At 39.5% G+C, this 22,240-nt stretch overlaps 1 protein-coding gene and 1 long non-coding RNA gene across 2 annotated transcripts; one reads left to right on the forward strand and one right to left on the reverse strand.

Annotated features, from left to right (window-relative positions):
- Positions 1–14,651: 14,651 nt before the first annotated feature.
- On the reverse strand, positions 14,652–15,503 carry LOC141587747 (uncharacterized). The gene has a single exon (XM_074409217.1). The coding sequence runs from the start codon at positions 15,501–15,503 to the stop codon at positions 14,652–14,654; it is 852 nt and encodes a 283-aa protein (XP_074265318.1).
- A 5,674-nt stretch (positions 15,504–21,177) lies between these two features.
- Positions 21,178–21,675, forward strand: LOC141611410 (uncharacterized). Its single transcript, XR_012528617.1, has 2 exons — positions 21,178–21,512; positions 21,614–21,675. It is a non-coding gene; the product is annotated as an uncharacterized LOC141611410 (long non-coding RNA).
- Positions 21,676–22,240: the final 565 nt, after the last annotated feature.

A 22,240-nucleotide genomic window follows, 5' to 3' on the forward strand; every position in this document is an offset into this window, starting at 1 on the left:
TAATGCATTATTACTGCCAAATCCCTGCATATGAAAGGACACAATAATATATGGAATGAGAAGGGTTATAAGATTTGGCATAACTTCCTAAACATATTAATTAAAAAACAACTCAAACGACACATTACTAAGTATAAATTCATGCATTATCTCAATAACCAATCTATTATATCACTATCTCCACCCTAAACTCCAAACTCTAAATCTTTAAAACCTAATAAACTCCAAACTTCCTTAAACAATGAATGATACCATTCGTAATACATGCATTATGACCGAGTAAACCAAGAGCTTCATACGCCGGTTGCTGGAAATCGAGAGGAGGTACAAGAGCTACCTTGAGGACGCTCGGATCGTACTCAAGGACGCCAAAAAAATGGCTTGTTAGAGCCGCAGATAATGCAGCTATATGACGATATAGCATCTGCGGAACGAAATCTTTAAATAGAAAAGGAGGAGAGGATGAATATCATAGAAGAGAATGCATCCCTATATGAATATCTAAGAATTGTATTTTTAGCAATGCATTAAGTTTATGTATATATATCAATTAATTAAGTTTATGCATTCCTCTCCATCATCTTCTTTGTTTTATTTTATTTAATTTGTTTTACTAATAAGCGCAGAAAAACTAATTAAGCGAATAATAATTAGAGAAAGAACAATGACGGAGAAAAAACATGCAAATAAAAGAATTAGAGAAAGAACAATAATGACAGAGATGACAAAACCTAAAACCATAAAGCGATAGATATTTACCTGATAATTAGATAAAGAAAGAGACGATGACAACAACAGTGACGGAGATGATAAAGCGACGATGAGAAAGAGACGATGAGAAAGAGTGTGTTTGTGTTTGTGTTTGTGTTTGTGTTTGTGTTTGTGTTTGTGTTTGTGTTTGTGTTTGTGTTTGTGTTTGTGTTTGTGTTTGTGTTTGTGTTTGTGTTTGTGTTTGTATTTGTGTTTGTGTTTGTGTTTGTAGCTGATCTGTGTTTGTGTGGTATATAATGTGGTATAAGTATTGACAACGGTTATTACACATAAACCCGTTGTCATTAGATAATATATTAACAACGGGTCCTTAGAAAACCATTGTTAAAAAGTATTAACAACGGGTTTTAATATAACCGTTGTAATTACTTTTCACTAATTTTGCGCCAAATTATTAACAACGGTTATAATGTATTACAGAGTAACTGTTGTTATTAGTTTTTATATTAACAACGGTTGTGCAAGTTTGACCCGTTGTTAAAACCAATAACAACGGTTAACAACACATAACCGTTGTAATTAAGTTTAGTAAAATTCGCGCCATACATTCTACAACGTCTTATGGCGATTTTTGTGAATAAGCGTTGTTAAAGGGCCGTTGTGGTTGCCTGGATTTGTAGTAGTTATTACAGGATATGAGAACGCCTGTTGAAGGACCAATTGTCTTGCATTATGACAACAAATCTGCAGAACATCTGGCATTGAATCCTGTCTTCCATGAAAGGACGAAGTATCTCAATGTAGATTGTCATTTCGTCCGTGACAAACAGCAAGAAGGGTTTCTAGTGACCAAACATGTTTCAAGCAAGCAACAGATTGCTGATATTACGACCAAGCCATTAGGAGCATTGGATCATTACACTCTATCTGTCAAGCTTGGTCTTACTATACAGCCTCCTAATCAAGCTTGAGGGGGGATATGAGTTATAGAGTTAGTTAGGTTGTTATGAGTTAGTTACAACCAAAGTTAGTTAGAGAAGTTGTTATATATTTCTATATATATACACATCCTGTAACAAACTAAATTACAAGTTCATAATATACATTTTACATTTCTATATCTCCATTACAATCCTCTCTCTATTCTCTCTCAATTATCTCTAATCTTCATCCATATCATTGAAGATTCACATTTGGTAATATATATGAAAGGACCAAGAGATAATAAAAACTCCATATGATACGAAATACGGAAGCGGAATAACAGAAAATTAAAACAAAAGGATATTTACCTTGAATTCATGGGTAGAATTCAAGTCAATGGGATATTTACTCGGTGCTAGACCTATAACACGAGTAATTAATGGGTGATCGAACTCAAGACCTATTGAGTTACGATCGAGTTAGACTCGAAACGCGTCGAAAACTAACGGATTTTTGGTATGTAAACTACATACTCAAAAACAACAAAAACACAAGTGTTTTCTTTTCTTAATTTTTCCTATATTTCTGAATTCTTCTTATTGAAAAACACAAGTGAAGAGTTGTCATCACTCCTTCACTAATTACAATCATAAAAGTGAGTAAAATGAAAAGCCTAAAAGCAATTATAAGCTTATTGAATACATTATTAGCAATAAGTAAATAAAAGATAAACATTTTATTAGCTTGCATTGGACCGTGTCCGTACTCGTATCACCATAATAAATGCAACGTTTAATATTTAACTAAATGGATAAAATTGGAAGCTAAAATGGGATCACTTTTCAGATGTTATCATACAAAGTTTTTTTTTTATAAAGTATTAATTACTCGTACTTACTAAACACTTATACATATTACTAGATCAGAATGTATAATGACTTGTAATCTTGGAGAATGTACAAGAGAGATATAGTGTAAAAGTTTCATTAATCAGAAATGTATGTGAATTGTTTGTACAAGCTTGCTATTTGTATTGTTCTGTTGCAATTATAACAAACTCTACCAATACCCTAACTAACTTCTAACAGACTTTAAACTTTTTCATTACACCCTCGACTTCTTATATATAGTCAAGATATCAAACTCACACAATGAAATGATCCATTTTTGTAAGAAAACTATTCATTTAGTACTAACAAATTAATGACTTAACTTTGTTTACATTAAGACCGAATCACGGTATAAGACTGTCGTACCCAATAACTTGTTAAGAATATAATATTGCCAAATGCTAAGTCAACCTCCAACAATCAAACTACTCAACAAACGCCTCCTTCCTCTCCTTGTTTATCTCATAGTTTATATTAGTTGTTATTAGTCAAATATATATCCTAATGTATCTCCTCTTTTGTAGTTCTGTTAACTAGGTTTGTTAGCTTAATATTAGCATCATCTCTTGTATAAATACCTAACTATGTAACTCTTTCATTAACACATTAATTATAATCATATTTCATTCTTTACATGGTATCACGAGTCTATCGATCCTCACGATCATTAAACGAATCCCCTTCGTGTTCCTCGTATTTGCGTCTCAGTCAATTCGTCTGTTTCACACCCCTCACACGTCCCTATGGCCAACAATCATCTTCAACTCGCCAACACAGCTGAACCGAACTCTCCCCTTACTCTCGTTACCTTCTCCAATTGTATCCAACTTAAGGATACGATGACCTTCCGTCAATGGCGCTTCCAAGTACGTGCCATCATGAACGGTCTTTAACTGTTCTCCTATCTTGATGGTACAAACTTGCCTTCGCCTGAAACCATCATCGTCCAACGAGTTGCACCTGCCACTGAACCTACGGTTCAGCCCAATTACGCTTATTCGACTTGGTACCACCAAGATCAATTGATCCTTGGTGCTCTCACAGGTACTTTGTCCTCTCCCATTTCCGGTCTTATCGTCAAAGACACCACGTCCCATGGGGCGTGGTCAATCCTCCTCCGTACCTTTGCTAATTCTTCTCACGGTCACCGACTCCAAATTAAAGACCGTCTTAACAATATTTCTCATACAGACGATATGAGTATTACTGAATACACGACGACAATCAAGGCTTGTACCGATGATCTCGCTCAACTCGAGCATCCCATGGACAATTATGATAATATGATATCACTACAAAAATCCTCAATGGCCTTAATTCGACTAAATATGGTCCTGTCATTGATGCCGTTCGCGCCCGCGATACTTCGATTACCTTTGAAGCCCTTCATGAAAAATTAATACAACATGAACTCCGCCTTAAAAATTCCCCACCACCTGCCTCCTCTTCCTTCCAACCGTCTGCTCATGCCGTCTCTCATTCCCGTCCTCAATACCAGCCCCGTAATTCCACATCTTATCAAAAATCAACCAACAATAACTCGTCCTCCACAAATCAGCCCACTTCCTATGCAAAGCCCTATCGTAGTCGCTGTCACTTTTGTGATTCTGTCGGTCATGTTGCTTCAAATTGCCGTCTTCTTCAAAGGCTCTACCCGAATGTAGTTTTTCCTACCCGTAAACCTCGCACCAATACTCCTCCTCCCCAAGCTCACACCGTCACATTAACCAACACTCCACCTCCTCGGTCTTGGGTGGTTGATAGTGGCGCCTCGCATCATATTACGGATGATCTCAATACCCTTTCTATCCATCAAGCTTATGAAGGCCCAGGCGATCTCTTAATGGCTGATGGCTCTCCTCTCGAAATCAGCCATACGGGTTCCTTTACTCCTCCTTTGTCCTCTCGTTCCCTCGTTTTTTTCTAATGTTCTTGTAGTTCCAAAAATTTCTCGTCGTTTATTTTCCGTTTCTCAGTTTTGTCATGATAATAATGCTTATGTTAAATTCTCACCCACTTCCTTTTCCATTCATGATATTCAGACGAAAGCGGTCCTTCTTCACGGGCAACTCGTTGATGGAGTGTACGTCTGGACTCCCACTTCGCCTTACGCTCAAATCGCTATCGCTCCTGGTAAATCGTCGTGGCACCACCGCTTAGGACACCCCTCTAATAAAATTATGCAGCTTTTAAGTTCTAAATTTCAGTTCCGTCTTAGTCATTCCGATTCCTGTATTTCATGTCATATCAATAAGAGCCATAAGCTCCCTTTTGCCGAATCGTCACTTAAGTCTTATGCCCCGTTGGATTTAATTTATTCTGATTTATGGACATCACCTATTACTTCTGTTAATTCGTTCAAGTATTATGTGGTGTTTGTTGATCATTTCTCTCATTATATATGGTTTTATCCTCTACAACGAAAATCCGATACTGCTTCAACCTTTATCAAATTTCGTGCCATCATTGAAAAATATTTTAATAAACCTATTCGACAGTTTTATTCCGACAATGGTGGTGAATTTATTAAAATGACGCCAAATCTCCATATTAATGGAATAACTCATCTTACCTCACCTCCTCACACCCCGGAGCACAACGGTTTTGCTGAAAGGAGACACCGTCACATTGTCGAAACGGGTCTCTCTTTGCTTACCCATGCTCGTCTTCCGGTTTCTTTCTGGCCATACGCCTTTTCTACCGCTGTCTATCTAATTAATCGTCTTCCTACCCCTACTCTTCAAAATAATTCACCCTTTTTCACACTTTTCCAAACCGAACCCAATTTCACCAAGCTACACAGTTTCAGTTGTCTTTGCTTTCCTTGGTTACGTCCTTATACGTCTCATAAACTTGAACCCCGCTCTCTTCAATGTATCTTCCTAGGGTATCCCCAAACCCAGAGTGCATATTTATGTCTCGACCCATTCACCTCTCGTATATATACGTCTCGTCTCGTTCGTTTTTTAGATGACCAATTTCCCTATCCTGACCTCATTAAAACTCCTACACCAGCCAACTCCCTTACTACGTCTGATTGGTGCCCTCTTATTATTCCCCTTATTCCCTCCCCCACGACATTCTCCCTGCCCTCCTCGTCTTCAACACCCTCCTCCTCTGCCACACCCACATCTACATCTACACCTTCATCCACCACTGCACCTGTTGCCACGACTTCTTCCCCCGTCACTGACCCCAACCCTACGACCACTACTGCTCCTTCCTCCTCCAATCCTATTCATGTAACCTGCCTTTCAAACAACATTCGAAAACCTAATCCAAAATATGCCAAATTAACAACCGTTCCCTCCACCTATATTACTCCCACAACTGTTAAGCAAGCTCTCGTCGATCCTCAATGGCGAGCTGCGATGCAGGAAGAGTACAATGCTCTAATCCGTAATTCGACGTGGGAACTTTTGCCCCCTGACCAAGCTCGTAATGTTATTGGGTGTAAATGGGTGTTTCATATTAAGTATAATCCCGATTGTTCTCTTAAGCAACATAAGGCCCGTCTTGTTGCCAAGGGTTTCCATCAACGTCCCGTCTTAGACTATTCTGAAACTTTTAGTCCAGTTATTAAACCCACTACCATCCGTCTCATCTTGTCCCTTGACGTTTCCAATGGTTGGTCTATGCGTCAAATTGATGTCAACAACGCCTTCCTTTAGGGAACATTGACGAGTCCGTCTACATGGTTCAACCACCGGATTTCATTAATTCTGAGACTCCTTCCTTTATTTGCAAATTAAGTAAAGCGATTTACGGCTTAAAACAAGCACCTCGTGCTTGGTATACTGAGTTAAAACATTACTTTGTTTCATACGGTTTTCGCAATTCCATCTCGGATTCTTCTCTGTTTATTTATGATCACACTAACGTCAAATTATTTGCTCTTGTATATATCAATGATATTTTAATGATACGGTTGTCGATACAAATGATTCAATGGGAGGAACTGATCTTATGCTTACGGTGGGAATCGACATTACCTTGGGTTCGATGGCTCGCTGCGTTTGTATGGTAACTTGGCTCGAGTCCGTTTAGACTAGTGGGCAGTAGTTACAAGCTATTGCTATTAGTTTTATTCGAGTTAATAAAAGGGATTTATTACCCTGTTAGTTTAATAGCTTTGACAATTTATGTAGTCTTTTAAGTGCTCTATTTAGTGGCCTTAATTAGCTAGTTATTGCCATAATTAGGGGATGGTGAAAGGCCAAAACGGTTGTTTGTGCTAGGCTATTTATAGCCATTATTTGTTTGTAATTGTAATTTAGAAGTTCAATCAAAAATCACAAATTGCTTGTTGGCATTTTTCCGTTAATTGTTCAAACGCTTTTTTGAATATTAACTTGTCCGATCTCAATAGGTCTTGAGTTTGGTCCCTATTGTTATTGTTATAGGTCTAACAATAGCAAATATCCCATTAACTTGAATTCAACATAAGAATTCAAGGCAAATATCCTTTTATTTTATTTTCTATTAAACCGCTTCCGCAAATTCGTATCATGTAATTACAGGTCCGAACTCCAACGAAGTTAATAAGTTTATTGCTGCTATTTCTCAACGCTTCTCGCTAAAAGATTTGGGTCCGTTATCTAATTTTCTTGGTATGGAAGTCACGCCCACCTCCTCTGGTATTCACATCAATCAATCCAAGTATGTTACCCGTGCGGACATAGCCTTCTCGGTGAACAAACTAGCACAATTTCTTACCACCCAACTGCCTCTAATTGGTGTGCCCTCAAGCGGCTCTTACGTTTTCTGAAAGGTACTATACATCATGGTCTCAACTTTCGCAGGAACAATACTTTTAATTTTCATGCTTATTGCGATGCGGATTTGGCCGGCAATCACGCTGATTATTTGTCCACCACTGGTTATATCGTGTTTATTGGTCAACATCCTATCTCATGGTCCTCCAAAAAGCAGCGTGCACTTTCTCGTTCCTCAACCGAGGCGGAATTTCGAGTTGTAGCAGACACGACTGCAGAAATGCTATGGTTGAAATATTTATTCACTGAACTTTGCATTCCTATGACTACGACTCCAGTTATTTTTTGTGATAATCTCGGTGCAACAAATTACTCGGCCAATCCTATTTTTCATTCCCGGATGAAACACCTCGCATTGGCTTTTCATTTTGTCCGAGAGCAAGTTCATTTGGGCACTATACGTATACAACATATTAATGGCGACGATCAACTTGCGAACACGCTTACTAAGCCATTACCTCGTCCTCGATTTACTCAGTTAGCTTCCAAGATTGGACTCACCCTCCGACCGTCCATCTTGCGGGAGCCTGTTAAGAATATAATATTGCCAAATTCTAAGCCAACCTCCAACAATCAAACTACTCAACAGACGCCTCCTTCCTCTCCTTGTTTATCTCAGAGTTTACTGTTGTAATATGACGACATTATGAGGACATTATGACGACATCATGACCATATAATTAAGATATTACAGTATCTTTTATGCAGAAATTATGTAGCTGTATTATGGCTTGATTATGAGTAATTAAGGATACAATGATATCCTATTATTCTGCATATTATTCTCGCCTAAAATAGATGCTGTAATAAGCACTATAAATTGAGATCATTTCTTTGTGAAATGAGACACAGAAATCAGAAACCCTATTACAATATAAACTACACATAAAGGCTTCCATCAGTTCATCTGCTCTTGGATTTGGGGTGTGAATACTACCGGGTTAACGGAGTCGTGGACGGAGAGCAGCAGTACTAGTACGAGTACCGAATAAGGTCAGTACCATAATTCTCCTACAGTGGTATCAGAGCCAAATGTGTCTTGTCTCTGTCCCGATTTGAATTAAAATTTGTTTTTAATTAATCTTGTTAGCCGTTTGCCTCTGATTGATTTATGCTAATATTTTGGTTCACACGTTTTCTCTTATATATAGATTCATATGTTGTTTTTGTATATAATGATTTACATAGTTTGTAATAATTGTTCATATGAATATGATTTATTTACATCCCTTCTTTAGTTTAGTAAGTAATCTGATAAAGTTAAAATCTTACCCATCTCCTGTCGTCAGTCTTCGTAACTGTCGCTCGTAATTCCATGTCACGACCAAGTTTCGTGTATGTCACGGAACATTATTTGATGCCGAACTAAGGTGCGTGTGTGTCACGCGCTGCAATCCATCATGAGCCGTTGAGCGCGTGAGGCGGCTCAATGCTCTCTGGCACCGATCTAAGTGATAGAGCCAGTCATTCATGATGGGTTTATGCCGACTGTGTGACGGCAGTTGGCGTCTAATTCAATCGAATATTGAGAAGTGATACTTGGTTTTGATGTACTGGATATTTGTTCGGAGAACGGCGATGTTTGTTGTTTCAATTTTTTTTCTTTATTGCTGTTTCTTCTTTTAACAGGGAAGATAGGAAAGGTGGTTCTCTTTATGCAGAACCCTTTTTTATCACCTCATACATATAGTACTTGCTTTTGTTTGTGGTGGGTCACTATGTTGACATATTCCATTGTGATATATGTAAGGGATATTGATTATTTATGAAGTTGTACTGTGTGGTCTTCATTATTACAGCATGCATGTCGTCACATTTCTTTATGCATGATTATTGAACCGTAAATTATGTACTTTATTGTTCATGCCCTTTGCTTCCGCTGTTATATTATTTTATAATCATGCATATATTTTTATGTATTACGAATTAGTTTTGTGCATGAATTTTATTATATTGTGAATATGTTTCAATTATAATAACTATGTAAATTTGTTTTACTCTCTTTTATCCTTGTGATTTAATAGACTGCTAATTCATTTGGCTAAAATTTATGAATAATTGAATTAGTTTCATCATAAATTTTGTTGTAATAAAATTAAATAAAGATATATTATCATTTATGTCTTTTTGTGATGATTATGAGCTAAAAAAAATTTTCGAACATGAGATATAAATGTATGATATTTCTGGCAATTTAATTTTAGAATCGTGCTTTATGTCCTTTTTTTATATACTTGTAGATGGCTAAGAATATGATTGGTGATTTGTCCACATCTGAGAAACTAGATGGCACTAATTATGACATCTGGCATAGGAAGATTCAGTATCTTCTTAACGAACGCGAGGTTTTAGATACCTTGACCACTGTTGTTGCAAAACCTGTGGAACCTGCAGATCTCAAAGATGCTCTCAAGTATAAGGAAAACTTGGAAATCTATGAGAATTGGGTCAAAAAGGATCGTTCTGCTCGCTATACTATGTTGTATTGCATGCATAATGACCTTATTGGAGAGTTTGAGATATGTCTCACTGTCAAAGACTTGTGGGATAAGCTAAAGGTCACATTTGGTCAGACATCAGCAACGAGGCTACGTGCTTTGAATCTGAAGTGGATGGATTATGCTATTTATCCCAAACACAATGTCACCGAACATTTGCGTATCATGAGTGCCATGATACAAGACCTTAAGGCTGCAGGCCGTGATGTGCCTAATGAGGAGCAGATAGTGAATGTGCTTCGCTCTCTTCCTTCTGACACTGAGGAGTGGAAGAATTTTAAGCTTCTCATGGCCCACAGTGAAAATGTGACAACTTTTGCTGAGCTTGCTAAACATGTGGAAATGGAAGTAGAGCGCCAAAAGGCGTTACTTCCTTCCTCCTCTGCTGTTGCTATGGTTGTTCATGATAAGGCCAAGAACAAACGCAAGCCGGCCAGGAAGGGTCGTCACCCCAATCAGGCTCCTGGACCACGTGGTGGTGCCCCAAAACAGCAAAAGGCAAAAGACCGCAAAGAGATCAATGTAGCACGTGTGAAGTGCTATAATTGTTGAAAGAAGGGTCACTATGCTAGTGATTGCCCCGAACCTAAGAAGGTATCTTTCGAAACTCCACGTTATGAATTATATGTTTGTTCCCATGCATTAGTTGCTAACTCTCTTCCTAATTGGATTGTAGATTCGGGTGCAAGCAAACACATAGTTCATGATAGAGATGGCTTTGTGGACTTTCATCGCTTTCCGGTGGGTTCACAGATTGTCATGCTTGGGAATGGCAGCGAGGAAAACGTCCTTGGAGTTGGAACTTATCGAGTTAAGCTCCGTGGAGGCAACACATTGCTCCTACATGATGCTCTCTATGCGCCTGGAGTCCAATGTTGTTTAGTTTCAGTTATTAGTTTATTGAACTTGGGTTTTGTTTTCAATTTTACTTCTAGTGGTTTGGACATTTTGTACCATGGTGATGTGTTTGGCCATGGTATTTTGAATAATGGTGTTTTTGTTCTTGACATGGATGTTTTTAATAATAATTCATCTATTGCTTTAGTTTCTCGTTTTGAAAATGATTCTGAATCTGTTAAATGGCATGCTAGACTTGGTCACATAGGTCAAGAAAGAATGAATAGATTAGCTAAAGATGGTCTATTAGGTGAGCTTACTAGGGTTAAGTTGCCCAGGTGTGAGCCTTGCTTAGCTGGAAAAGCCAGCAAGAAACCTTTTGGTAAGGCTTCTCGAGCTTTAACTCCTTTAGAGTTGATCCATTTTGACATTTGTGGACCTTTAAATGTAAAGGCTCGTCATGGTGCTACTTATTTCCTCACATTCATAGATGACTATTCGCGTTCTGGATACGTGTATTTGTTGTCTCATCGTTTATGAAGCGCTTGATAAGTTTAAGCGTTTTGTAGCGGAAGTTGAAACACAATTGGAACGAAAAGTTAAGACACTTCGAACCGATCGTGGATGTGAATATCTTTCAGATATGTTCAAAGAGTTTTGTGTGGAAAATGGTATACGTAGACAACTTACGATTCCTCGTACTCCACAAAAAAATGGTGTTGCGGAAAGAAGGAATCGTACATTACTTGACATGGTTAGGTCTATGATGGCGCAAGCCAACCTTCCAATTAGCTATTGAGTTGATTCATTGCTAACGGCAACATATCTCCTCAATCGTGTGCCAAGTAAGAGTATACCCCTTACTCCATATGAGTTATGGTTCAAGAGAAAGCCCTCTTTTGACAATTTACGACCATGGGGTTCGGCTGGCTATGTGCATAACTCAACCCATAAACATGATAAACTTGGTCCAAGAGCCACCAAGATGGTGTTCATACGATATCTCGAGGACTCCTTAGGATATGTAATGTATGGTGAACATCCAGATGGTGGTATGGCGGAAATTAATTCTCGAAATGTCAATTTTCTTGAAGATGAGTTGATGTGAATCGCAAGCAGAAGTCTTAACTTGTACTAGCAAATAGACGGAGGATCCGAATGCACTAGGTACAACCCGATCAATCCGTATATTCGTAGCGATATTTGAATGAAAAAGAAAGGATATTTGTCGTAGCTAGACCTATAGCTACGCCAATGGGTGAATTGTTTGATACTCGTCAAACAATCCGACTTAAACTTAGGATCACGTCCCTCGTTCAAGCAAGGTGCGAAATCGCGTTTCGACCTCTTAAGCCAAATCACTCGTGTAACAACACAAGAAGACAAGACAAGTTTTAGAGAATACTCTCAAGTTTTTACTTCAAAATTGGATGATGAACAAATGAGGGCTACAAGCCTTTATATAGGCCGAAATTCCTTGGTGCCCAAGGCTAGCCTTTAATGCTTTGTGGTGAGTTCTAGGCTATGTGGAAGAACTAGGTAAGACTAAGCCAAAAACTAGGTAAGACTTTTGTAAAAAAACTAGGCTATGACAAAAACTAGGTGAGCTTTATTCAATGCCCTTGGACTAGCCCATTTTCGAGATTGGACCTTGCTCCACACGGTTCTCCTTGCTCCCATTGGCGGGTGATCATGCACTTTTCTCGACTATTATTCGAACTGATCCATGCTTGATGAACCGGGTTGCCTTGGTCGCTTGTTTCGAGAATTATTTCATCTAGGTGATTCGTATTCACATCAATCCCTCCTCCTTTGAAAGGAATTGTCCTCAATTCTGCAATCCCATTATCCTCGATGTAAGGAGAAAGATCACCCACATTGAAAGTGGCGTGGACACCGTAGTCCCGTGGGAGTTCGACCTTGTAGGCATTGTCTCCATACTTCGAAATCACCTTGTAAGGACCTTTTGCGCGCGGCATGAGTTTGTTCTTTCGTTTGCCTGGGAATCGTTCTTTCCTTAGATGCACCCAAACCAAATATCCTTCCTTGAAAACCCTTGGTGGGCGGGTTTTGTTGGCTCTTTGCTTGTATACCTCATTGACGGACTCAATTCTGGAGCGAACCTGCTCATGTAGTTTAATCATGGATTTTACCTTTTCTTCCGCGATTTTGTGTACTAGCTCGCCCTCGGGTAAGGGAATGAGATCGAGTGGTAGATAGGGATTTACGCCATACACGATCTCAAAAGGAGAGTGCTTCGTTGCGTATGATGGAGACCTGTTATAGGCAAACTCGGCATGAGCGAGTTTTAGATCCCAATCCTTCTGAGTTTTGTTCACGAGGCCACGTAGTAATACCCCAAGAGTGCGGTTTGTCACTTCCGTTTGACCATCGGTTTGAGGATGGTAAGAGGTACTAAATAACAGTTTGGTGCCCACCTTCTTCCATAGAGTGTTCCAAAAATAACTTAAGAACCTTGAGTCACGATCGGAGACTATCGTCCTTGGGACTCCATGAAGGCGGAGTATTTCTCGAAAGTATAAGTCGGCTACGTTGTTAGCGTCATCTGTCTTGTGACATGCGATAAAATGGGCCATCTTGGAAAATCGATCCACTACGACCATGATTGCGTCCTTACCCCTTTGGGTTCGTGGTAGAGCAACAATAAAATCCATGGACACGTCTTCCCATGGCCTGTTAGGAATCGGTAAGGGCGTGTACTCCCCTGGCTTGAAGGTACTCTTTGCAACGTGACAAGTGACACACTTACGAATCACATCTTGCACGTCCTTCAGCATTCGAGGCCAATAGACATGCTCTTTAAGGACCTCGATAGTCTTAGTGACACCAAAATGCCTACCAAGTCCTCCCCCATGAGCTTCTCGTATCAATAACTCCCGGACTTGATGCTTGGGTACACACAGCTGATTTCCTTTGAAAAGAAATCCATCTTGAATTATGAACTCGCCTCGGGGTCCTGTTTGGCTTATCCTAAACATTTCACCAAAGTCGGGATCAGTTTCATAGTAATCTTTCAAGGTCTCGAATCAGCGGCGAACATCAAGCACGTTCAGTAAAGAGTAGCGTCGGGAAAGAGCGTCGGCCACCACATTGCTTTTACCATCCTTATATTTCGATGAGAAATGAAAGGATTGAAGAAATTCAACCCATTTTGCATGTCTTAAGCTCAGCTTCTGCGGCCCATTGATGTATTTTAAGGATTCATGGTCTGAATGTAGAATGAAGTGATTTGGGCGAAGATAGTGGCTCCAATGGTTGAGTGCTCTCACTATGGCGTAGAACTCCTTGTCATATGTGCAATATTTGAGCCGAGCTCCACTTAGCTTTTCGGAAAAATAAGCAATGGGTCGCTTTCCTTGGACCAACACAGCTCCAATTACAACACCGCTCGCATCACACTCTACCTCGAAGGATTGAGTAAAATCGGGAAGTGCTAGTACCGGTGCTTCACAGAGCCGTTGGATAATCGTCTCGAAAGCCCTTTGAGCAGCCTCGGTCCATACAAATGTTCCCTTTTTTAAACACTCGGTGATGGGACTTGTGATGGTGCTGAAATCTTTTATGAATCTTCGGTAGAATGAAGCAAGTCCTTGGAAAGACCGAACCTCTGTGACGGACTTAGGCGTAGGCCATGACTTAATGGCCTCGATCTTTGATTGGTCCACTGAAACTCCATCTTTAGAAACCACATAGCCGAGAAATATGACACTCTCGACCAAGAATGAACATTTCTCCTTCTTTCCATATAGCTCTTGTCCTCGGAGAGTTTCGAACACTTTGCGAAGGTGTTTGAAGTGATCTTCTTTGCTTTGACTGTAAACCAAGATATCATCTAAATAAGCAACCACAAATTTTCCCAAGAATGGTTTGAGTACCTCGTTCATGAGCCGTATGAAAGTACTCGGAGCGTTGGTTAACCCGAACGGCATGACAGTCCATTCGTACAACCCATGTTTGGTCTTGAACGCGGTTTTCCATTCGTCACCTTCCCGCATTCATATCTGATGATAGCCACTCCTCAGGTCGATCTTAGAAAAGATCTCGGAGCCATGCAACTCATCAAGCATGTCATCAAGTCTTGGAATCGGGAAACGGTACTTGATAGTTATGTTGTTCACGGCTCGACTATCGATGCACATCCGCCAACTCCCGTCCTTTTTCGGGACAAGAAAAGTAGGAACGGCACATGGGCTTATGCTTTCACGAACGTAGCCTCGTTCCATTAGCTCCTCGATTTGGCGCTGCAACTCCTTGGTCTCTGTTGGGTTGCATCGATAGGCTGCCTTGTTAGGTAACGCAGCTCCAGGAATGAGATCGATTTGATGTTCGATCCCGCGGATAGGCGGCAATCCTGGTGGTAAGTCTTCAGGGAAAACGTCCTCGAATTCCTTTAAGAGCGCCGCTAGCTGGGCATCCTTGATTTCAACTTTTGGTGCCTCGTTGACCACCATAAGATAGACACAACCACCTTCCTTTAAGACTTCACCAACTTCTTGCTCACTTGCAAACATGGTCATTCTTGCGGTCTTCCTCTGTGGGGTGCCCAAAGAACGGACAGCACTGGGTGCCATCGGTCTTAGGACAAGCTTCTTACCCTTGTCGACCAATTCATATTCGTTGCTTCGGCCGCGGTGTATGACATTGCGATCGAATTGCCATGGACGCCCCAAGAGTACGTGGCATGCATCCATTGGCACTACGTCACACAAGATATTGTCGTCATAGGAGCCCATTGTTAACGCCACTTTGACTTGTTTGGTGACCTTCACCTTGTTCCCGTCATCAAGCCAATGTAACACATATGGTTTGGGATGAGGTATGGTATCCAATCCCAACTTGTCCACCATCTTTGTAGAAGCAACGTTGGTACAACTCCCTCCATCGATGATTAGGCTACACCACTTGTCCTTCACTTGGCATTTTGGTGTGAAAAATCTGGTTCCTTTGTTCTGCCTCAATTGGTGTGGATTGAGTCTGCAAAGCACGAAGGACCAAAGCACAATCATAGTTAGAAGCATCATAAGTTTCGATATCTCTATCGTTCCCCTCCTCTTCTCTTTCTTCGAAGTTGAACACATCACCCAATCGTTCTTCTTCATCATACAACTCGTCTCGAACGACAATAGCTTCCCTTAGTGCAATGTTTCTCTTATTTGGGCATGCGTTCTGAAAATGCCCAAATCCTTGGCATTTGAAACATCGTACTCTAGATAAACTTGTCTCTTTAGGAACGGGTATCTTGGGAGCGGACTCAGGGGTGGAAATCTTCTTAGGTGTAGTCTCAACTGTACGACTACTCGGACTTCCCCTTGAGTATCCTTCGTTCCTCCAGCTTCGACCACCCTCACCATGAGTTGGAGTGAGCTTGGCCTTTCCTTGGGCTTCTACCTTGAGACATAGATTACACAAGGAATCGAAGTCAGCGTAAGATTGTAATTCAACTGAATTGGCTATGTTACGATTTAGTCCACGAAGGAATCGAGCCATCTTCAAGTCTTCACTTTCCTCTATTCCTCCCATCAAAGTAATATTTTCAAACTCATTTATGTAATCTGAGACACTACTCCTCTCTTGAGTCAACTCGGCAATCTTGCGATACGTTGTGAGTCTATACGTGGCTGGGACGTATCTCTTGCGTAGCTTTCTTTTGAGAGATTCCCAAGAGGATATCTTTTCCTTTCCTGCCCGGGCACGTTTTACCTTAAAGCCTTCATACCACAGGGAGGCTCCACGACTTAGTCGTAGAATGGCGTACTTGCAACACTTTTCGTCATCCAGGTCTTTGAACTCGAACATCCGTTCAATCTTCCTCTCCCATTCGAGGTAATCCTCGGGATCCGTGCCTCCCACAAACTCGGGTACTTCACTTACTTTGAATTCTTCTCGACTTTGTTCTCCTCGACGTGGTGTTCCGTTCACGCCAAGTTCCGAAAGATTTTGTAGTGCTTCTATAAGATTTTGAAGCAGATTAGGATTGTTGGGATCCATTTTTTTTTGTTGATGAATAGTACCGTGAACAGTACGTGAACAGTAACATTTTTTTTTCAATTTTTTTTTTTTTTTTTTGCGAAGAAATCAAGACCCTTGGATCGTCTTGATTAGTGGAAATCAAGAGTCGAAGCTCTGATACCACAATTGATGTGAATTGCAAACGGAAGTCTTAACTTGTACTAGCAAATAGACGGAGGATCCGAATGCACTAGGTACAACCCGATCAATCCGTATATTCGTAGCGAGATTTGAATGAAAAAGAAAGGATATTTGTCGTAGCTAGACCTATAGCTACGCCAATGGGTGAATTGTTTGATACTCGTCAAACAATCCGACTTAAACTTAGGATCACGTCCCTCGTTCAAGCAAGGTGCGAAATCGCGTTTTGACCTCTTAAGCCAAATCACTCGTGTAACAACACAAGAAGACAAGACAAGTTTTAGAGAATACTCTCAAGTTTTTACTTCAAAATTGGATGATGAACAAATGAGGGCTACAAGCCTTTATATAGGCCGAAATTCCTTGGTGCCCAAGGCTAGCCTTTAATGCTTTGTGGTGAGTTCTAGGCTATGTGGAAGAACTAGGTAAGACTAAGCCAAAAACTAGGTAAGACTTTTGTAAAAAACTAGGCTATGACAAAAACTAGGTGAGCTTTATTCAATGCCCTTGGACTAGCCCATTTTCGAGGTTGGACCTTGCTCCACACAGTTCTCCTTGCTCCCATTGGCGGGTGATCATGCACTTTTCTCGACTATTATTCGAACCGATCCATGCTTGGTGAACCGGGTTGCCTTGGTCGCTTGTTTCGAGAATTATTTCATCGAAGTGATTCGTATTCACATCATGAGTTCCCAAGCATTGGTGAAATCAAGAACGATCTTGAGTTGTATGAGTTACAACAACTATCTCCCGGTGAAGGTGGGGAATTTGTTACTCCTAATTTCACCTTTGATAGTTTAATCCCAGAAAATGAAGGAAATGATAGGAATAGTCCTATAATTCCAAATGATGGGAACTTACATACTAATGGAAGTCACCCTGAAAATGAGATTAGTCCTCACAATTCAGGTACAGAGCGTGAGGTTAATACTCAAGTTCTAGAGCCCGGTTGTTTAGAAAATAATCTGGGAGATGCTTCAACTAGTAATGTAAGTAATGTTGAATGAAAGAGTGATCGAGGGAGAGTTCCTAAACGATATTTTGATATCGAAAAACGAGCTTACATTTGTACCCTTTTGGAGATCGATAAACCTAATTCTTTTGAAGAAGCCATGAACTCACCAAATAGTCAAGAGTGGATGGATACTATGAGGGAGGAAATGAACTCTATGGCAAGTAATAAGGTTTGGGAACTTATTGATCTTCCGCCTAAGCGTAAGGCTATTGAAAGTAAGTGGATTTTCAAAGTCAAACGTAAAGCGGACGGGTCAATTGATAAGTTCAAGGCCCGACTAGTGGCGAATGGTTTCACTCAAATTGAGGGTGTAGACTACGAGGAGACTTTTTCTTCTGTGGTGAGAATTGTCTCTATTCGCCTCCTGCTAGCCCTAGTTGCCCATTTGGACTTAGAGTTGTTTCAAATGGACGTAAAGACTGCTTTTCTCAATGGTACACTTGGGGAAGAGATATATATGAATCAACCTATTGGGTTTGTATCAAAAGGTCAAGATGATAAAGTATGTCATCTTAAAAGGTCCATATATGGTATAAAGCAATCTTCTAGGCAATGGTACTTTAGATTCCATGAAGCCATTACTGCTTTTGGCTTCTTTATGGCTGATGAAGACCATTGTGTGTATGTTAAGAAAACTAAAGAAGGGATTATGTTTCTCTCTTTATATGTTGATGACATACTCCTAGCTGGAAATAACATGGAGATGATCAACGCCGCTAAGTAGTGGCTATCCTCTGTTTTTGAGATGAAGGATATGGGTGAAGCTAGATTTGTTCTAGGAGTGGAAATTAAAAGAAATCGTGCTAAGAAACTTCTTGGTTTGTGTCAAGAGACATATATTAAGAAAGTATTAGAACGATTCCGAATGGATAAATCCAAACCCGTTGATACTCCTGTTGACAAGGGTCTAACCTTAAGCCTAGACCAATGCCCTAAAACAGATGCAGAAAGAAAACAAATGAGCAATGTTCCTTACGCTAGTGCTATAGGCAGTCTTATGTATGCTATGTTGTGTACACGGCCAGACATTTGTTATGCGGTTGGTTTGGTGAGTCGTTACCAAAGTAACCCTGGTCCTGCGCACTGGCAAGGAGTCAAGAGAATCCTGCGTTATCTATGTGGTACAAGTGACTTAGTCCTCTATTATCAAGGTGGGGATTTGAGTTTGATTGGATACTCGGATGCTGACTGGGGAGGTGATTTGGATGAGTCTAAATCCACCTCGGGATATGCTTTTAGCCTTGGTGGAGGTGTAATATTCTGGTGTAGTAAGAAGCAAGAGTGCATAGCTTTATCAACTATGGAAGCAGAATACGTCGCTGTTAGCCTTGCCGTTCAGGAGGCTATGTGGCTTAGGAGTTTTCTACAGGACCTCAATCTCACTCCTAATGTTAATGAGCCCGTGGTAATGTTTTGTGATAATACTGCTGCTATCCAATTTGCCCAGGATCCGAAATTTCATAGAAAAACCAAGCATATTAAAAGGCGTTATCATTTCGTTCGAGAAGCCATTAATAATAAAGAAATTACTGTCAAGTATATATCGACTAACGAGATGATCGCTGATCCTTTTACTAAGCCTATTGCCAGAGATTTGTTTCGGGCTCATGTTAGAAGCCTAGGCTTACGAAGGTTTTAGTTTAAGCATTGTAATCTTGTTGTTTTTGGACATGTTTTGAGTTATGGACATCTTTAGAATATTATGGAATAAATATGTTTTCTTTTTTCAATATTCTTGTGCATCTGTTGTATTTTTGGCACGTGATTTATGTCACCAAGCTTTTGATTGACCTAGTCACACAGGTAATCGCCTTGATGCTAGTGTAAGCATGCAAGATGAGACTGAGCCTCGCTGACACTTAGTGTGTGCAATCTGAATACTTTATTTGTAGAGTATAGATAATTTTGGCTCATTACCATTCGCCTTATTATGTATAAGATGAGACTCTAAAAGGGTCAGGTATGAAAAACATGTCTTTCATACTAGCTTCAAACCGAATATCGAGTGTTGGTTTTGACATTAAGTATGTCAATCAAGTAGCTCGGGTTAGATAATGAGGTAGTATCTAGACTTAATATTTGCACAACATAGAAGAGTGGCATACCCTCAGTGGGAGCTATGTTGTGACACATATATATCATACTATGTGTGTTTATCGACCGTATAGGAGTGACAGAAAATTTCTCTACTCTGCCATTGTGTGATCTCTATGGACAGTTATGTCCGTTGTGGAACGAAGCCCTTTGACTTTGAACTATGATAAAAAGCCTTGATTGGATGTTGCTACTTTGATATGATTTCAGAAAGTTGATAGGGTTTTGACTCAATGAATCATATCAGGAAAGCAGTCAAGTCAATATGGATTTTCATTAGTGTCTTATGAATGATCAATTCAACTTCACCGATTTAGCCCGGCCGGCGGTTGTATTTAGTATACGACTACATATATGTGACAACATAAAGGGACATAGTATGCTACTGGTGTTGTTCGAATGATTTGGGGAATCGTTATTATTAAAGGTGTTATGTTAGTTTGATGGTAGCTTAATATAACATTACTTGTTACTTTTTAGTCGCACGCCTCATTTCCTGTATGAACTGTGTATGTTTAATTGTAGTAATACTTGGTTGTGTGACTAAGCTGGAGGATCATCTTGGTTATGTGGCCAAGTGGGACATTATGACGACATCATGACCACATAATTAAGATATTACAGTATCTTTTATGCAGAAATTATGTAGCTGTATTATGGCTTGATTATGAGTAATTAAGGATACAATGATATCCTATTATTCTGCATATTATTCTCGCCTAAAATAGATGTTGTAATAAGCACTATAAATTGAGATCATTTCTTTGTGAAATGAGACACAGAAATCAGAAAACCTATTACAATATAAACTACACATAAAGGCTTCCATCAGTTCGTCTGCTCTTGGATTTGGGGTGTGAATACTACCGAGTTAACAGAGTCGTGGACGGAGAGCAGCACTACCAATACGAATACCGAATAAGGTCAGTACCATAATTCTCCTACATTTACATTAGTTGTTATTAGTCAAATATATATCCTAATGTATCTCCTCTTTTGTAGTTCTATTGGTTTGTTGGCTTAATATTAGCATCATCTCTTGTATAAATACCTAACTATGTAACCCTTTCATTAACACATTAATCTATACTAAATTATAAAACACAAACTAGTGACGTCATCCAACACATATTTTCCCGCCTAACTCTGATAGTGTGAGTCTAACCCTAAAATTGACTAAACCGGTAAAATTTTTAAGCTAACCTCCAGAATTTTATCTCCCTTCACCTACCCCCGCCAGCCTTTATTCCTGTGCATTTTTTTCCATTCCATTCGTAACATTTTCGTTTTTCGTTTTTGTTTTTCATCTTCCCTTTTTTTATTCGCATTTTGAGGTGTGCGTTCACCCATGGACGGTTCGAAAGGATGATTCATGTCAGCCAACCCCAAATCATTTTGGGATTAAGGCTCTGATGTTGTTGTTGTTGTTATTATTCGTAACATCATCCATCACTTTCTATCCGAGAATCACAATCAAGGTAGACGATCTTCTATCATTCCTCCCATAATCACATCAAAGAAGATGGATTACTTGATGTCTACTTTTAAATTGACGAAGTATATTATGATTTGTTGTTTTGCTTCAAATTTTTGAAAGGTAAATTTGATATCCTTTGATTTCAATATTTACCCTTTAAATTTGTTAACTCATGATCTATACAAAATTGAGTATCGCGAATCTAATCTTTTTTGATGTAGGTTACCCTTAAGATTTATTAACTCATGAACTGGGCTATGAATTGATTGAGATTACATAAAGGTTAGCCTCTAATTTCTCTCATTTTTATCACAATTTTAATGTAAATTCTATAATTGAGTTTGAATATATATACAATTTCTCCAAGATTCATAATTTTATGATATCCTATGCTTTTTGGGAATTGAACTCAATAGAATATGACGAATGATAGCCTGCCTTCCCAATTCTCCCTTATGACGAACAAACTAGACAATGGAATTAATCTAAATTTTTGTAACGGGGACATGATGTTATTCTAAGCCGAGAAATTTAGGACCTATTCGAGAATTTTAGTCGCTTAGAAAGCCAATTGTGTATTTTTTAATTCGGTTCATGGTCCTGGCTATTTCAACTTTCACTTGGTACTTCAGTTGATATTAGCATTGAAGTAATCTTAATCTCAATTAATTTTTGTGTCCATTCTAATTTTTATAAACCAAAAATCTCAAGCCTTCACCAGTATCAAAGTACGGTATCGAAGTAATACTACTTATCTAGATATGATACCATGAAAGTATCATGGTACGCCTTATGCTCTCACTAATTATATAAATTGCAAGTCTTTCTCGGAAAAACACCGCCTCTTT

Source organism: Silene latifolia, chromosome 1 (assembly GCF_048544455.1).
Source record: "Silene latifolia isolate original U9 population chromosome 1, ASM4854445v1, whole genome shotgun sequence".
Lineage (NCBI taxonomy): Eukaryota > Viridiplantae > Streptophyta > Magnoliopsida > Caryophyllales > Caryophyllaceae > Silene > Silene latifolia.

Coding starts and splice junctions, on each gene's coding strand:
- LOC141587747 (XM_074409217.1), bottom strand. CDS start 15,503: ATGGTGGACAAGTTGGGATTGGATACCATACCTCATCCCAAACCATAT.